This window comes from Piliocolobus tephrosceles, chromosome 4, assembly GCF_002776525.5.
Source record: "Piliocolobus tephrosceles isolate RC106 chromosome 4, ASM277652v3, whole genome shotgun sequence".
Taxonomy (NCBI): Eukaryota; Metazoa; Chordata; class Mammalia; order Primates; family Cercopithecidae; genus Piliocolobus; species Piliocolobus tephrosceles.
Window position 1 is genome coordinate 49,747,538 of NC_045437.1, and position 16,297 is coordinate 49,763,834.

At 43.6% G+C, this 16,297-nt stretch overlaps 1 protein-coding gene and 1 pseudogene across 10 annotated transcripts in view; both read left to right on the forward strand.

Moving 5' to 3' along the window:
- Positions 1 to 16,297, forward strand: part of CCDC125 (coiled-coil domain containing 125) — a 51,332-nt gene that overhangs the window by 11,548 nt on the left and 23,487 nt on the right. For 3 of the 9 annotated variants that reach the window (XM_023207908.1, XM_023207909.1, XM_023207910.1), the window contains exons 2-6: positions 1,069 to 1,413; positions 7,749 to 7,810; positions 10,584 to 10,670; positions 12,829 to 12,906; positions 13,953 to 14,038. In XM_023207908.1, coding sequence (XP_023063676.1) covers positions 1,110 to 1,413; positions 7,749 to 7,810; positions 10,584 to 10,670; positions 12,829 to 12,906; positions 13,953 to 14,038 — 617 coding nt within the window. In that variant the 5' untranslated portion in view covers positions 1,069 to 1,109. Of the gene's footprint in view, positions 1 to 708; positions 1,414 to 7,748; positions 7,811 to 10,583; positions 10,671 to 12,828; positions 12,907 to 13,952; positions 14,039 to 16,297 lie in introns of those variants that run through there. The other 6 variants (XM_023207916.1, XM_023207914.3, XM_023207915.2 and 3 more) reach the window with 6 other exon arrangements.
- LOC111539899 lies at positions 7,817 to 8,943 on the forward strand (annotated as a pseudogene). The gene has a single exon (XR_002730830.1). The product of XR_002730830.1 is annotated as a cofilin-1 pseudogene (transcript).

The window sequence follows — 16,297 nt, forward strand, 5'->3', positions numbered from 1 at the left end:
TTTGTTTTTTTAATTGTAAATTGACAGATTATAGCTGTCTATATTTATGAGGTACAAAGTGATGTTATGATTATGAATCAATGTGGAATAATTAAATCAAGTTGATTAACATATCCATCATCTCAAATACTTAATCATTTTTGTGGTGAGAATATTTGAAATTTATTCTATGAGCAATTTTGAAATGTACAATACATTTTTGTTATATTCACCGTGCTGTACAATGTATTGCAAAGGAAAAAAACCTTATTCTTCCTGTCTAACTAGGACTTTGTGCCCTTTGACCAATCATCTCCCCATTCCTCCCATCCCCAGGCCTCTGGTAACCACCATTTTTCTTCTCCTTTGAGTTTGTTTTTTATTTTTTTATTATTATTATTATTATTATTATTATTATTATTATTTTGAGACAGAGTCTTGCTCTCGCCCAGGCTGGAGTGCAGTGGTGCAGTCTTGGCTCACTGCCAGCTCTGCCTCCTGGGTTCATGCCATTCTTCTGCCTCAGCCTCCTGAGTACCTGGGACTAAAGGCAGCCACCACCATGCCCGGCTAATTTTTTTGTATTTTAGCAGAGGCAGGGTTTCACCATGTTAGCCATGATGGTCTCGATCTCCAGACCTCAGAATCTGCCCACCTGGGCCTCCCAAAGTGCTGGGATTACAGGCGTGAGCCACCTCGCCCAGCTGATTGTTTTTTATTTTATACGTAAGGGAGAACATGTGGTATTTGTCTTTCTGTGCCTGGCATGTTACACCTTGCATAATGTTTTCCAGTTCCATCCATGGTGTCCCAAATGATAGGATTTCCTTCTTTTTCAAGGCTGACTAGTATTCCATTGTACACACACACACACACACACACACACACCACCATATTTTCTTCACCTATTCCTCTTTGATGGACACTTAGGTTGATTCCATATTTTGGCTATTGTAAACAGTGCTACAGTGAACATGGGAATGCAGACATCTCTTTGACATACTGATTTCAAATCAGTTTTGGGTAAATACCCAGAAGTGAGATTGCTGGATCTACTGACGGTTTCCTAACTACTCTTCTTAACTACAGACAACCCGTTTTTTTCTTATGATAAAGACGGCATTTGGCTCATGAGCAAGGTGGCGAGGTCATCAAGTGAGTCAGACGTGCAGCTCTGGGAAACAGAAGAGGATGACATGACAGAAGGTGATTTAGGGTATGGCCTCGGAAGGAAACCTGGTGGGATTTATGAAGTAGAACTTTCACATAGGTCTAGAAAAAGATCAGATGGAAAGAACTTTAGCCCTCCTCCATTTCCGAGAAAGGGAGAAGAAAGAAGTGAAGCGAGTTTTCAGTATTCCAAGCATAAGAGCCTGCAAGATACATTCCCTCAAGTGTCCAGAATGTCCAATTACAGACGACAAAGTAGCAGTGGTAAGAATGCTGAATTTCCTCTCCTTTCTTTCTCCTGTGAATAGTATCAGAGCTATAACCCTTCCAAAATCTAAAATAAATAACCATATTGGATTTTAGATTTTTTTCTTTTTTTTTTTCTAGACAAGAGTCTTGCTCTGTCAGCCAGGCTGGAGTGCAGTGGCACACGATCTCGGCTCACTGCAACCTCCGTCCCCTGGGTTCAAGCAATTCTCCTGCCTCAGCCACTGGAGTAGCTGGGATTACAGGCACGCACCACTACACCTGGCTAATTTTTGTTTTTAGTAGAGGCAAGGTTTCACCATCTTGGCCAGGCTGGTCTCAAACTCCTGACCTCAAGCGATTTGCCCACCTTGGCCTCCCAAAGTGCTGGGATTACAGGCGTGAGCCACCACACCCAGCCTTTAGAAATTTATCTTTATTCATCTCTTGGGATTGGTGGTAGTACAAAAGTAGTTGATGTTTATATTTCTAAATATTGTGCAACTTTGAAGTACAGTAGTTTTATACATCTAATATATTTGTTAATGATATCTGTAAATGATTACCAACCTTGCCTTTTTTTGTGATGTACTTTGTTTTGTAGTCAATAAATATTTATTGGGCATCATTAGGTGTCAGGCACAGGTCTAATTTCTGAGAATAATGTCAGTAAACAAAATAGATAAAGGCCCTAATGTCATGCATTTCACATTCTAATAGAGGAGACAGAAAATAAACCTGTGGGCCAGGTGCAGTGGCTCACGCCTGTAATCCCAGCACTTTGGGAGGCCAAGGCAGGTGGATCACTTGAGGTCAGGAGCTTGAGACCAGCCTAGTCAACATGGTAAATCCCATCTCTACTAAAAATATAAAAATTAGCCGGGTGTGGTGGCACGTGCTTGTAGTCCCAGCTTCTCAGGAAGCCGAGACACAAGAATTGCTTGAACCCGGGAGGCGGAGGTTGTGGTGAGCCCAAATTGTACCACTACACTCCAGCCTGGATGACAGAGAAAGAGTTTGTCTCAAAAAGAAAAAAAAAAAAAAAAAAAAAAAAAGAAAAGAAAAGAAAAAATCCCCAAACTCTGCAAGTCAACAGATGTGTAACATTGGGCAGTGATAAGTGAAGCGATAGTGAGTAATTATGGGAAATGGGGCACTAGTATTTCAGGCCAGGGTTAGGAAGCCTTCTGTAAGGAGATGACTTTTTTTTCTTTTTTCTTTTCTTTTTCTTTTTATTTATTATTTTTGAGGTGGAGTCTCACTCTTGTCACCCAGGCTAGAGTGCAGTGGTACAATTTTGGCTCACCGCAACCTCCACCTCCCGGATTCAAGCAATTCTTGTGCCTCGGCCTCCCAAGTAGCTGGGACTACAAGCACGTGCCACCACACCGAGCTAATTTTTTTATTTTTAGTAGAAATGGGGTTTTACCACATTGGCCAGGTTGGTTTCAAACTCCTGACCTCAAGTGATACGCACGCCTTGGCCTCCCAAAATACTGGGATTACAGGCGTGAGCCGCCACGCCTGGCCTTTTTCTTTTTTAAAAAGAGAGGGTCGGCTGGGCGCGGTGGCTCACGCCTGTAATCCCAGCACTTTGGGAGGCCAAGGCGGGCGGATCACAAGTTCAGGAGATCGAGACCATCCTGGCTAACACAGTGAAACCCCATCTCTACTAAAAATACAAAAAATTAGCCGGGCGCGGTGGCGGGCACCGGTGGTCTCAACTACTCGGGAGGCTGAGGCAGGAGAATGGCATGGGCCTGGGAGGTGGAGCTTGCAGTGAGCCCAGATCGTGCCACTGCACTCCAGCCTGGGCGACAGAGTGAGACACCGTCTCCAAAAAAAAAAATAATAAAATAAAAATAAATAAATAAATAAAAAGAGAGGGTCTCACTGTGTCACCAAGGTGGAGTGCAGCAGCGTGATCATAGCTCACTGCAACCTCCAAGTCCTGGGCTTAAGCAATCCTCTTGCCTCAGCCTCCTGAATAGCTGAGACTACAGGTATGTTCCACCATACCTGGCTAATTTAAAAGAAATTTTTTCGGCCAGGCACCGTGGCTCATGCCTGTAATCCCAGCACTTTGGGAGGCTGAGGTGGGCAAATCACGAGGTCAGGAGTTCGAGACCAGCCTGACCAACATGGTGAAACCCCATCTCTGCTAAAAACACAAAAATTAGCCAGGCATGCATGGTAGCATGCACCTGTAATCCCAGCTACTCAGGAGGCTGAGGCAGGAGAATCGTGTGAACCTGGGAGGTGGAGGTTGCAGTGAGCTGAGATCATGTTGCTGCACTCCAGCCTGGTGACAGAGCAAGACTCCATCTCAAAAAAAAAAAAAAAAAATTCTAGAGACAAGGTCTCACTATGTTACCGAGACTGGTCTCAAACTCCTGACCTCAAGCAGTCCTCTCACCTTGGCCTGAGCACTGGAATGAAGTGGTGAGTAAGGCAGTGGATCTATGGGAAAGGAGTGTTCCAGGAAGAACAGAGATGCTTCTGGTTATTTTAGGATGTCATGAAACTCTCAAAAATTGTCAAAACAGTTTGTCTTAACTTATCATAACCAAAAAGAAATTATACCTTACCTTATGGAAATAATAAAATTTGACATCATATTGTGATATCATGTTACAACTCCAAAATGATCAGGAGTCTGTGGATAAGCCCATGCCTGTAGGGTGGCACCAGCTGTTATCTGGCTAAATCTTTTGTAATCAATGTTGCAAAACTTCCTCTTCTGAAACTTCCCCACAAAGTTGAACAAACACAAATTAGAACAACATAAGAGTGATTTAAGAAACATGGTTTCAGATTTACAAAAATACGTGGTAGCTCAGGGTTCATCCCCATCCTTCAAAATCCCTCTGGAAATTAGAATGGGATTATTTTTATATTTTTCTTCCAATTCCTTATTGTGTATAGAGAATGGATACTGTTTTGCAAGCAAAATGTTGAAAACTGAGCATGATGCTAAGATGCCTTTATAAAAACATGCAGAGGCCAGGTGTGGTAGCTCACGCCTGCAATCCCAACACTTTGGGAGGCCGGGGTGGGTGGATCACAAGGTCAGGAGTTTGAGACCAGCCTGGCCAAGATGGTGAAACCCCGTCTCTACTAAAAATACAAAAAAATTAGCTGGGTGTGGTGGCAGGAGCCTGTAACCCCAGCTACTTGGGAGGCTGAGGCAGGAGAATCACTTGAACCTGGGGGGCGGGGGTTGCAGTGAGCCAAGATTACGCCACTGCACTCTAGCCTGGGCAACAGAGCAAGACTCCATCTCAAACAAACAAACAAAAAACATGAAGAAACACTGGGGTATAAATAAGATTTAAATAGTAATAGTATGAGTTCCCATTTTGTTGGGTTATGAACTTTTCTTTTTATCAAAGTTGGTCCTATCACTAATAGATAATTTCCAAAATACCACAAATTTAATGGCTTAAAACAACACAAATTTATTATTTTACTGTTCTGCAGGTCAGAAGTCCCAAACAGGCTATGTGTGGTAGCTGATGCCTGTAATCCCAGCATTTTGGGAGGCCAAGGTGGGAGAAGTGCTTGAGGCCAGGAGTTCAAGACCAGCCTGGTCAACATAGAAAGACCGCAACTCCACAGAAAAAATGTTTAAAAATTAGCCAGGTGTAGTAGTGTGCACCTGTAGTCCAGCTACCTGAGAAGCTGATGCAGGAGCACTGCAGCCTGAGCAATAAAGCAAGACCCTCTCTCTGTGGGAAAAAAAGTCCCAAATAAATTTCACTGGGCTAAAGCCAGGGTGTTGGCAGGGTGTGTTCCTTCTGGAGATTGGGTGGGGAGACTCTACTCCCTTGTCTTTTCTAGCTCCAGAGGCTACTGCATTCCTTGGCTCATGGCCACCTCCCTATCTTCAAAGTCAACAATGGCTGAGTCTTTCTCACATCATATCACTCTGACATTGACCTTCTTGTCTCCCTCTTTCATTTATGAGTACACTGGACTCACTTGGATAATCCAGAGTACTCTCCCGTCTCAAAATCCTTAATCTCATCACATCTGCAAATTCCTTTTGCCATGTGTTCATAGCTTCTGGGAATTGGCATGTGGACATAATATTCTGCCTACCACAAGTATTAATAGAACAGAACTTGTCACTGCCAACCCAGAGTCATTCTGTCCCTCCTTGGAAGCCTGTATCATCCATCACAGTACAAACATGTATCATCCGTCACAGTACAAACATGTTTTGCCTTAGATACTGTCATGTTAATGAAATTTCAGAATAGCAAAGAAAGTTGTTTTGAGAAATATTTTTTCAAAGTAAACATTCTTCTCAAAAAAATTTTTTTTTACTTCTTATACTCTTGCTTATAATTTACCACTTTAATTTTATTTTTTTATTTTTTTATTGCCATTGAGGCAGAAAGGAAAATGAAGCTCTTAGGAAGCTCAGTTTAACTTCTCAATTGATCACATTAAGGAGCAAATAATTGAAGTTACAGGAGACTTCTAGTCATTCTTTTTGGAAAGAAATTAAATTTAGGTTTTTTTTTTTTTTTTTTTTGAGATGGAGTTTTGCTTTTGTTGCCCAGGCTGGAGTGCAATGGTGCGATCTCAGTGCACTGCAACCTCTGACTCCTGGGTTCAAGCGATTCTCATGCCTCAGCTTCCTGAGTAGCTGGGATTAGAGGCTCCTGCCACCATGCCCGGCTAATTTTTGTATTTGTTAGTAGAGATGGGGTTTCACCATGTAGGCCAGGCTGGTCTCGAACTCCTGATCTCAGATGATCCACCCTTCTCAGCCTCCCAAAGTGCTAGGATTACAGATGTGAGCCACCACACCCGGCCTTTTGTTTTGTTTTGTTTTTGAGACAAAATCTCGCTCTGTTGCCTAGGTTGGAGTACAGTGGCATAGTCACAGCACACTGCAATCCCCCTCTCCTGGGTTCAAGCACGATTCTCTTGCTTCAGCCTCCCAAATAGCTGGGACTGTAGGTGTGCACCACCATGCCTGACTAACTTTGTATTTTTAGTAGAGACAGGGTTTCACCATATAGACAGGCTGGTCTTAAAGCCCTGACCTCAGGTGATCTGCCTGCCGCAGCCTCCCAAAGTGCTGGGATTACAGGTGTGAGCCACTGTGCCCAGCCTTCAGGTTATCATTTTTATTATTTTTATTTTTTTTCTCCTGTCGCCCAGGTGGAGTCTAATGGCGAGATCTCGGCTCACTGCAACTTCTGCCTCCCGGGTTCAAGCAATTCTTCTGCCTCACTCTCTTGAGTAGCTGGGATTACAGGCAGGCACCACCACGCCCAGCTAATTTTTGTATTTTTAATAGAGATGGGGTTTCACCGTGTTGGCCAGGCTGGTCTTGAACTCCTTACCTCAAGTGATCCACCTGCCTCGGCCTCCCAAAGTGCTGGGATTATAGGCATGAGCCACTGCGCCCAGCCAAAGTTATTTCTTATATATTCATACCACTACATCATTCAAGCTTAAGTGTAAACAACAAAATCTATTTATTTTTCTCACCAATATTCATGTTTTTCTATATTTTTATTTGAATGTAGTAATTAACCGACTGATTAACATCTGTTTTATTTGAGAGTCCTTTTTTGTTTTTTTAGATGGTCTTGCTCTGTTGCTCAAGCTGGAGGATAGTGGTACAGTCATAGCTCACTGCAGCCTCGAACTCCTGGACTCAAGTGATCCTCCCACCTCAGTTTCCCATGTAGCTGGGACTACCAGCAAGCACATCACCACGTCTAGCTAATTTTTTATTTTACATTGCATAGAGATGGAGGTCTGTGTTGCCTAGGCTTGTTTCTAACTCCTGGCCTCAAGCGATCCTTAGAATCTATTTAAAAATTTTTTGTATTCAAAAGTACAGTATGTGTCTTTTCATTTGTGAAATGCTTTACACTCATATTTTTACCATAGTAGGTCTGTTAAAAAAATTTTTTTTGAAGCAGAGTCACTGTGTTGCCCAGACTGGAATACAGTGTCACAATCTCTGCTCACTGCAACCTCCGCCTCATGGGTTCAAGCGATTCTCCTGTCTCATCCTCTCGAGTAGCTGGGACTACAGGCAGGCACTACCATGCCAAGCTAATTTTTGTATTTTTAGTACAGACGGAGTTTCACCATGTTGACCAAGCTGGCCTTGAACTCATGACCTCAAGTGATCTGCCCACCTAGGCCTCCCAAATTGCTGGTATTTCAGGTGTGAGCCACCGCACCTGGTGGTCTATTATAATTTTCTTCTCTTTGCAATTTAGGGGATGCCTGTATTGGGTAATTTGTAAACAAATGTCCTATGTTTAATTAGTTAAAAAATTCAAAAATTTCCCTCTAATAGATTCTTTTCTCCCCCCAAGTAGATTCGAATTCAGAATTGTCAAATGAAGAATTAAGGCAATGTCTTCATGAAACTTTAGAGGTAGGTACTACAAAAATTCTCGGTTTAGTTGGGTCCCAGCAGCGGCTGCAGTGCTCTCGTCTTCTGCGGCTCTCCGTGCCCTCTCCTTTTTGCTTCCGGAAACACGGCCTCCGGTGTGGCTGTCTCTGATAGTGTCATCAAGGTGTTCAACGACATGAAGGTGTGTAAGTCTTCAATGCCAGAGGAGGTGAAGAAGCGTAAGAAGGCGGTGCTCTTCTGCCTGAGTGAGGACAAGAAGAACATCATCCTGGAGGAGGGCAAGAAGATCCTGGTGGGCGATGTGGGCCAGACTGTCGACGACCCCTATGCCACCTTTGTCAAGATGCTGCCAGATAAGGATGGATTGCCACTACGCCCTCTGTGACGCAACCTACGAGACCAAGGAGAGCAAGAAGGAGGACCTGGTGTTTATCTTCTGGGCCCCTGAGTCTGTGCCCCTTAAGAGCAAAATGATCAATATCAGCTCCAAGGACGCCATCAACAAGAAGCTGACAGGGATCAAGCAAGAATTACAAGCAAAATACTATGAGGAGGTCAAGGACCACTGCACCCTGGCAGAGAAGCTGGGGGCAGTGTGGTCATCTACCTGGAAGGCAAGCCTTTGTGAGCCCTTTCTGGCCCCCTGCCTGGAGCATCTGGCAGCCCCACACCTGTCCTTGGGGGTTGCAGGCTGCCCCCTTCCTGCCAGATAGGAGGGGCTGGGGGATCCCAGCAGGGGAAGGGCAATCCCTTCACCCCAATTGCCAAACAGACCCCCCACCACCTGGATTTTCCTCCTCCCTGCATCCCTGATGGTTCTGGCCTTCCCAAAGTGCTTTTGAGCTTCTGATTCCTCTTGGGTTGAGGCAGACCAAGTTCCCCTCAGGCACCCCAGTTGTTGGGGGGCCTGTATTTTTTTAACAACACCCCCACTCCCCACCTGTTCCTCCCACTTCCCTTGCTGCCGACTTGTAACCGCAATCATGACTCTGTGCTTGTCTGTTTAGTTCTGTGTATAAATGGAATGTTGTGGAGATGACCCCTCCCTGCGCTGGCTGGTTTCTCTCCCTTTTCCCCTGGTCACTGCTACTCATGCAAGCAGGACCAGTAAGAGACTTTTGATTAAAAAAAAAAAAAAAAAATTCTCAAGTGAACAAAGTCCATTGATAGATACTTTGTTTAAATGGTACCAAATTGGTGGGGAAGACAAATTTTGGCTTTCCAGATATTCTTGCTGAACCACACTGGAGAGCTCATCCTTTTCAACTGGCCTCCTCTGTTTTTTATCCACCTCATCTCTTAAAGAAGCTACTTATGTAAACATGCCCACCAGTTCTCCCTTCCACCCCACTTCTCTTATCTCTTCCTTCAGAAAGTAAGATCACTTCCTTCCACATGCTTTCCCTGTATGTGTGGCTTCAAACAATCTGACTTAATTTAACCTCATTAAAGTCAGAAGCCCAGAGTCTTCAGTGGCCTGAGGAGCCCACTGCCTTGGTGGGAATTGCAGTTTCTGCGAGGGGTGCCTGTCCTTTGGGAAATAGGAAGCCCACCTTAGTGTGTGTTTGGAACTCTTCCTGTGAAAGCTACTGTATTCGGCTGCCGAGACAAAGTACCACAAACCGGTGGCTTAAAAAAACAAATCTATTTGCTCTCAGTTCTGGAGGCTGAAATTTGAAACCAAAGTTTCAGCAGGCCGTTCTCCCTCTGAAGGCTTTAGAGGAGAGTCCTTTGCCTCTTCCTAGCTTCTGATGCTTGCTGCAGTCGTTGGTGTTCCTTGGCTGGTAGCTGCAGAAATCCAGCCTCTGCCTGTCACATGGCCTTCTCCCTGTGAATCTGGTTCCAAATTTCCCTCAATTTATAAGGACACTAGTCATTGGATTGGGGCCTGCAGCTGCCTCCTTACCTTGAGTCCCTACATAAGGAACTGCAACCTCAGTATGTAAACAACATGAAAGCCAACTGGGGCTGGGGCAGTGGCTCATGCCTGTAATCCCAGCACTTTGGGAGGCCAAGGCAGGTGGATCATTTGAGGTCAAGAGTTCGAGACCAGCCTGGCCAACATAGTGAAACCCCGTCTCTACTAAAAATACAAAAATTAGCCAGGCAGTAGTGGTGCATGCCTGCAATCCCAGCTACTCGGGAGGCTGAGGCAGAAGAATTGCTTGAGCCTGGGAGGCGGAGGTTGCAGTGAGTCGAGATCATGTCACTGCACTCCAGCCTGGGCGACCAAGTGAGACTCTGTCTCAAAAACCTCCCTAGTTCAAGCAATTCTCATGCCTCAGCCTCTGGAGTAGCTGGGTTTACAGGTGTGAGCCTCCATGCCCAGCTATTTTTTTTTAAATTGAGACAGAGTCTCGCTGTGTCACCCAGACTGGAGTGCAGTGACTCAGTCTTGGCTCACTGCAACCTGCGCCTCCTGAGTTCAAGCGATTCTCCTGTCTGAGCCTCCAGAGTAGCTGGGATTACAGGCATGCACCACCATGCCTGGCAAATTTTTTGTATGTTTAGTAGAGATGGGGTTTCACCATGTTAGCCAGGCTGGCCATGAACTCCTGACCTCAGGTGATCCACCCATCTCGGCCTCCCAAAGTGCAGGGATTACAGGTGTGAGCCACCTCACCTGGCCGAGGCTTTCAATTTTAGTATGTCTGGTTCACTCACTAAGTCTAGAAGAATTTTCAGCCTCATTTGTAAGTGCTTTGAGCCAAGGGTAAATGTAGACGAGCCAAACTGATAATTTTAGGGTTGCATATCTTGCAGATAGGAAGACTAATTTTCTTTCTGTTCTCAGGAGGTAGAAATTTTAAAAACTGAACTTGAGGCATCTCAAAGACAACTCAGAGGTAAAGAGGAAGCATTGAAAATTCTTCAAAGCATGGTAAGAAGTTGTTTTTAAGCTTTCATTACTTACACATTCCAGTAATAGAGTTGATATGGTTTTAAGTTTTAAAACCAAAACAGAAGGACTTAATATAGTTGAAGGTTTTTTTAGTGTGTGTATTTTTAAGAACTTTATAATTTATATATCATGAAATTCACATGTAAATGTACACTACAATTCATTTTTACTAGATATAAGATGTAAGAGTTGTACCACCATCACTATAATCTAATTTTAGAATATTTCCAACACCAAAAAAGGGACTTGGTGCCCATCAGCAGTCATTCCTCATTCCCACCCCTATCCCCAGTAATCTACTTTCTGTTTGTAGATTTGCCTTTTCTATTTAATATAAATAGAATCATAAGATATGTGACTGGATTCTTTTGCATTGGGATTCTTTTAGTTAGCATGTTTTAGAGGTTCATACATGTTGTAGCATGTATCAGTACTTTCTTCCTTTTTATTGCCAAGTAATACTCCATTGTGTAGATGCACCATGTTTTGCTTATGCATTCACCAGTTGGTGGACATTTGGGTGGTGTATTAGTCCATTTTCATGCTGCTGATAAAGACATACCCAAGACTGGGGGAAAAAAAGAGGTTTAATTGGACTTACAGTTCCGCATGGCTGTGAAGGCCTCAGAATCATGATGGGAGGTGAAAGGCACTTTCTACGTGGCAGTGGCAAAAGAAAATGAGGAAGATGCAAAAGTGGAAACCCCTGATAAGACCATCAGATCTCATGAAACGTATTTACTACCATGAGAACAGTATGGGGGAAACCACCCCCATGATCCAAATTATCTCCCACTGGGTCCTTCCCACAGCACGTGGGAATTATGGGAGTACAATTCAAGATGAGAGTTGGGTAAGGACACAGAGCCAAACCATATAATTCTGCTCTGGCCCCTCCAAATCTCATGTCCTCACATTTCAAAACCAATGATGCCTCCCCAACAGTCCCCCAAATTCTTAAATCATTTCAGCATTAACCCAAAAGTCCACAGTCCAAAGTCTCATCTGAGACAAGGCAAGTCCCTTCTGCCCATGAGCTGGTAAAATCAAAAGCAAGCTATTTACTTCCTAGATACAATGGGGGTGTAGGTATATAGCCATTCCAAATGGGAGAAATTGGCCAAAACAAAGGGGTTACAGGGCCCATGCAAGTCCAAAATCCAGTGGGGCAGTCAAATTTTAAAGCTCCAAAATGATCTCCTTTGACTCCAGGCCTCACATCCAGGTCGCATTGATTCAACAGGTGGGTTCCCATGGCCTTGGGCAGCTCCACCCCTGTGGCTTTGCAAGGTACAGCCTCCCTCCTTACTGCTTTCACGGGCTGGCATTGAGTGTCTGTGGCTTTTCCAGGTGCACAGTGTAAGCCATGGGTGGATCTACCATTCTGGGGTCTGGAGGACGGTGGCCCTGTTCTCATAGCTCCACTAGGCAGTGCTGCAGTAGGGCCTCGGTGTGGGGGCTCCAACCCTACATTTCCCTTCTGCAGTACCCTAGCAGAGGTTCTCCATGAGAGCCCCATCCCTGCAGGAAACTTCTGCCTGGACATCCAGGCATTTCCATACATTTTCTGAAATCTAGTGGAGGTTCCCAAACCCCGATTCTTTACTTCTGTGTACCTGCAGGCTCAACATCACATGGAAGCTGCCAACACTTGGGGCTTGCACCCTCTATATTCACAGACCGCGCTGTACCTTGGCCACTTTCAGCCACTGCTGGAGTGGCTGGGATGCAGGGCACCAAGTCCTTAGACTGCACACAGCAGGGGGACCCTGGGCCCTGCCCATGAAACATTTTTTCCTCCAAAAATTGGAGTACAATTCAAGATGAGATTTGGGTGGGGACACAGAGCCAAACCATATCAGGTGGTTTCCACTTTTTGACTGATGAATAGTACTATTCTGAACACTTTCTTTGTGTGGAGAATTCATTCATTAATTCCCACGTTCATTGGAAAAGAGCCAAACCAAGATCTCCTGACTTTTGAACTCTCAGACTCTCCATAAAAGGTGGTCACTGTGAAATTCTTATCTCAATTCATCTTAATTTTCCATTGCCTTAAGATAAAAGAGAACTTCATGATGTACATAGGAGTGATTACAAATTTAATTTATACTGATGCTAGTTTTATTTTTCTTAGGCAATACTTGGCAAAGCCACAAGTCATATGCAGTCAGTGCTTCAAAAAACTATGGAACAAAAGAGATCCTTGGAGAAGGTATTTGGTGCTTTTAGTGTAGACTTATTGAATTCAATAAGCTTTAAATATAATTTCCCTAAACTCACCATACTAATGGATCTGTCATTTGTGCATACCCTCTGCTAGGTGTGCTTCAGTTCTGATGGTCTTCCCTTTTGGAGTTTGCAATCTAAAACAGATTGTCATGTGCACAATGAATTCAGGTTATTTTTATTTCCCCACGTTAAGGTAGTAGGAGGCCTGCCAAATTGGTACTTCTCATTTTTCTTCTTCTGTTTTTTTTTTGAGATGGAGTCTCGCTCTGTCGCCCAGGCTGGATTGCAGTGGTGTGATCTCTACTCACTGCAAGCTCTGCCTCCCAGGTTCACGCCATTCTCCTGCCTCAGCCTCTGGAGTAGCTGGGACTACAGGTGCCCGCCACCTCGCCCGGCTAGTTTTTTGTATTTTTTAGTAGAGATGGGGTTTCACCGGGTTAGCCAGGATGGTCTCGATCTCCTGAGCTCGTGATCCGCCCACCTTGGCCTCCCAAAGTGCTGGGATTACAGGCGTGAGCCACCACACCTGGCCCATTTTTCTTCTTAAAAAAAAAATTTTTTTTTAATCCTTATCCTTGTCTGGCAGAACATACGTCTTTCTGACCATTTCATCTTCACTGTAAAGATAGTTAGGAATCATCCTAGATGGTCATGTCTCCTGTGCTTGGTGTGTTCTCCTTTGATGGAACCGTTGAGCTGAGATTTCCAGAAGTAGATTTTGCTTGAGGTCTCTACATGCAGCGGAGGTGGGCACTGAGAAATCTAGGTGTAGCAGTCCAGCAAATTTTGAAGTCAAACAATTTGAAATTTTTTCTATGTTAAGTGACTTTTGGCAGAGTTGTTTTGAGTGCTAAAGAGGCATGTTATATGTGTTTACAAATGTCAGAGATACTTGATGAGCAATACTTAATTTTTTCTCTTTAAACCGTTTCTGAGAACTGATTATATGGTTTACTTCAGCTATTCACAATGTCCTGAAATGATTTATTTGTAGTAATTTGCCATGAAGGTACTATTTTCTTTCCGTAGGAAGTAAATGCCTTGCAATGGGAAATAGAATTTGATCATAATAGATTTAAAAATATAGAGGAATCTTGGATCCAAAAATATGACAGGTTTGTATATTACTCCATTATTTTTCTTTGACAATCTTTAAAATATATGTAATTCAAAAGTAATTTATGCTTTCTTCTTTGAGCCAAGTGCAAAAGATTATAAAATTTTAATTGCTTATCCACTAACTAGTCGTATATTTTTCTGTTAGAGTTAATTGTCCTTCAAGAAAAAAAAAAAAGCATAGGCTGGGTGTAGTGGCTCACACATGTAATCCCAGCACTTTGGGAATCTGAGGCAGGAGGATCACTTGAGTCCAGGAGTTTGAGACCAGCCTGGGCAACATGTTGAAACCCTATCTCTACAAAAATATAAAAAGTAGCTGGGTGTGGTGGCTTGCACCTGTAGCCCCAACTACATGGAAAGCTGAGGTGTGAAGATCACTTGGGCCTGGGAGTTGGAGGCTGCAATGAGCCATGATCACGCCACTGCACTTCAGCCTGGATGACAGAGTGAGTCCATGTCTCAAAAATAAAACAAAACCAAAAACCAAAAATAGTATAAACTCTATCTTAAAATACAGTGTAAGAATTATTTTAGAATTGGAACTATTTGTTGTTTTCAAACAAAATCTTTTGAGGGGCTGGGCATGATGGCTCACACCTGTAATTTCAGCACTTAGGGAGAATGAGGTGGGAGGACTGCTTTGGTTCAGGAGTTCAAAACTAGCGTAGATGACATAGCAAGATCCTCATCTTGTTAAAAAAAACAAAAAAGATGAAAAATAAGATGGTTAAGATGGTAAATTTTTATATTCTGACAATCAGCTCCAAAGAGAGAAAAAATTTCTTTGGAACAACTCTTTTATTTGTATGAGTTTATTTAATAACTTTAAATTATACATTTACTCTAAAGTTAGTCATTTCAGTTGGGCGTCTTGGCTCACAACTGTAATCCTATCGTGGCCCCAATCCCTGTTGGACTGAACAAAGGGGGACGAATGTGGGAATAAAAATAAAGACAAAAGAGTATGTTTGGAAGAAGGGGTCGGGGGCTCCTTGCTCTAGTGAACAAGGGCCCTGAGCTTTTAGCGCCATTCATATTTATTGAGTAAAGGAGATAGGGAGGAAGTGGTTGTCAGTCAGCTGCTTGACTCAGTGCAGGCTTGCACAACTGCATTCTTTGAACAGTAGTCTCCAGATGTTCCAGTAGATAACCTCAAGGAGCATGGCACCAGACAGTGACTGCCCTCAGCAAACCTTCTGGTGGCAGTTGCAGGTGTGAGTTTGCCCACATCCTGCATTCATGATGAACAGTTTGCTGTTTGATCATATAGCCTAGTTGTCACGATCCTCTGGCTTTTGACTCTCTACATAATCCCAGCACTTTGGGAGGGTGAGGCAGGTGGATTACTTGAGGCCAGGAGTTCTAGATCAACCTGGCCAATGTGGTGAAACCCTGTCTCTACCAAAAATACAAAAATTAGCTGGGCATGGTAGCATGCACCTGTAATCCCAGCTACTCAGGAGACTGAGGCAGAAGAATTGCTTGAACCCAAGAGGTAGAGGCTACATGGACCTGAGACTGGGCCACTGCACTCTAGCCTGGGTGACAGAGCGAAACCTTGTATCCCCCCCCCCCCAAAAAAAAGACTGAATAATATTCCATGTTAGGTATGTATGCCATTTTGTTTATCCATTCATTCCTGATGGACACTTGAGTTAACTACCTTTTGGCTGTTTTGCATGATGCTGCTATGAACATAGGTGTACTCTATGTTTCTTTTTTTAATGAAATACTTTGTTGGTTTTTTTTTGTTTGTTTTTGTTTTTTTTAAGAGCAGTTATAGATTCACAGCAAAATTGAGCAGAAGGTACAGGGATTTCCCATATACACAGCCTCCTCCACTAACAACATCCCCCACCAGAGTGGTACATCTTTTATAACCAATGTTGATACATCATTATTACCCGAAGTCCATAGTTTACATGAGGACCTATGTATGTAAGTTTCTGAAGGTGACCTAAGCATATAGTTGATATTCAAATGGTTATTAAGTAAAGAGAATGAGTATGCAAAACGGATGGCTTCGAAATATTTCTGGTTCTGATTATGTCTCAACTAAGAAGGGTTAAGAGTATGTTTAGGCTGGGCGCGGTGGCTCATGCCTGTAATCCCAGCACTTTGGGAGGCCAAGGCGGGGAGATCACTTGAAGTCAGGAGTTTGAGATTAGCCCGGCCAACATGGTGAAACCACTTCTCTACTGAAATACAAAAATTAGCCGGGTGTGGTGGCAGGCATCTGTAATCCTAGCTACTCA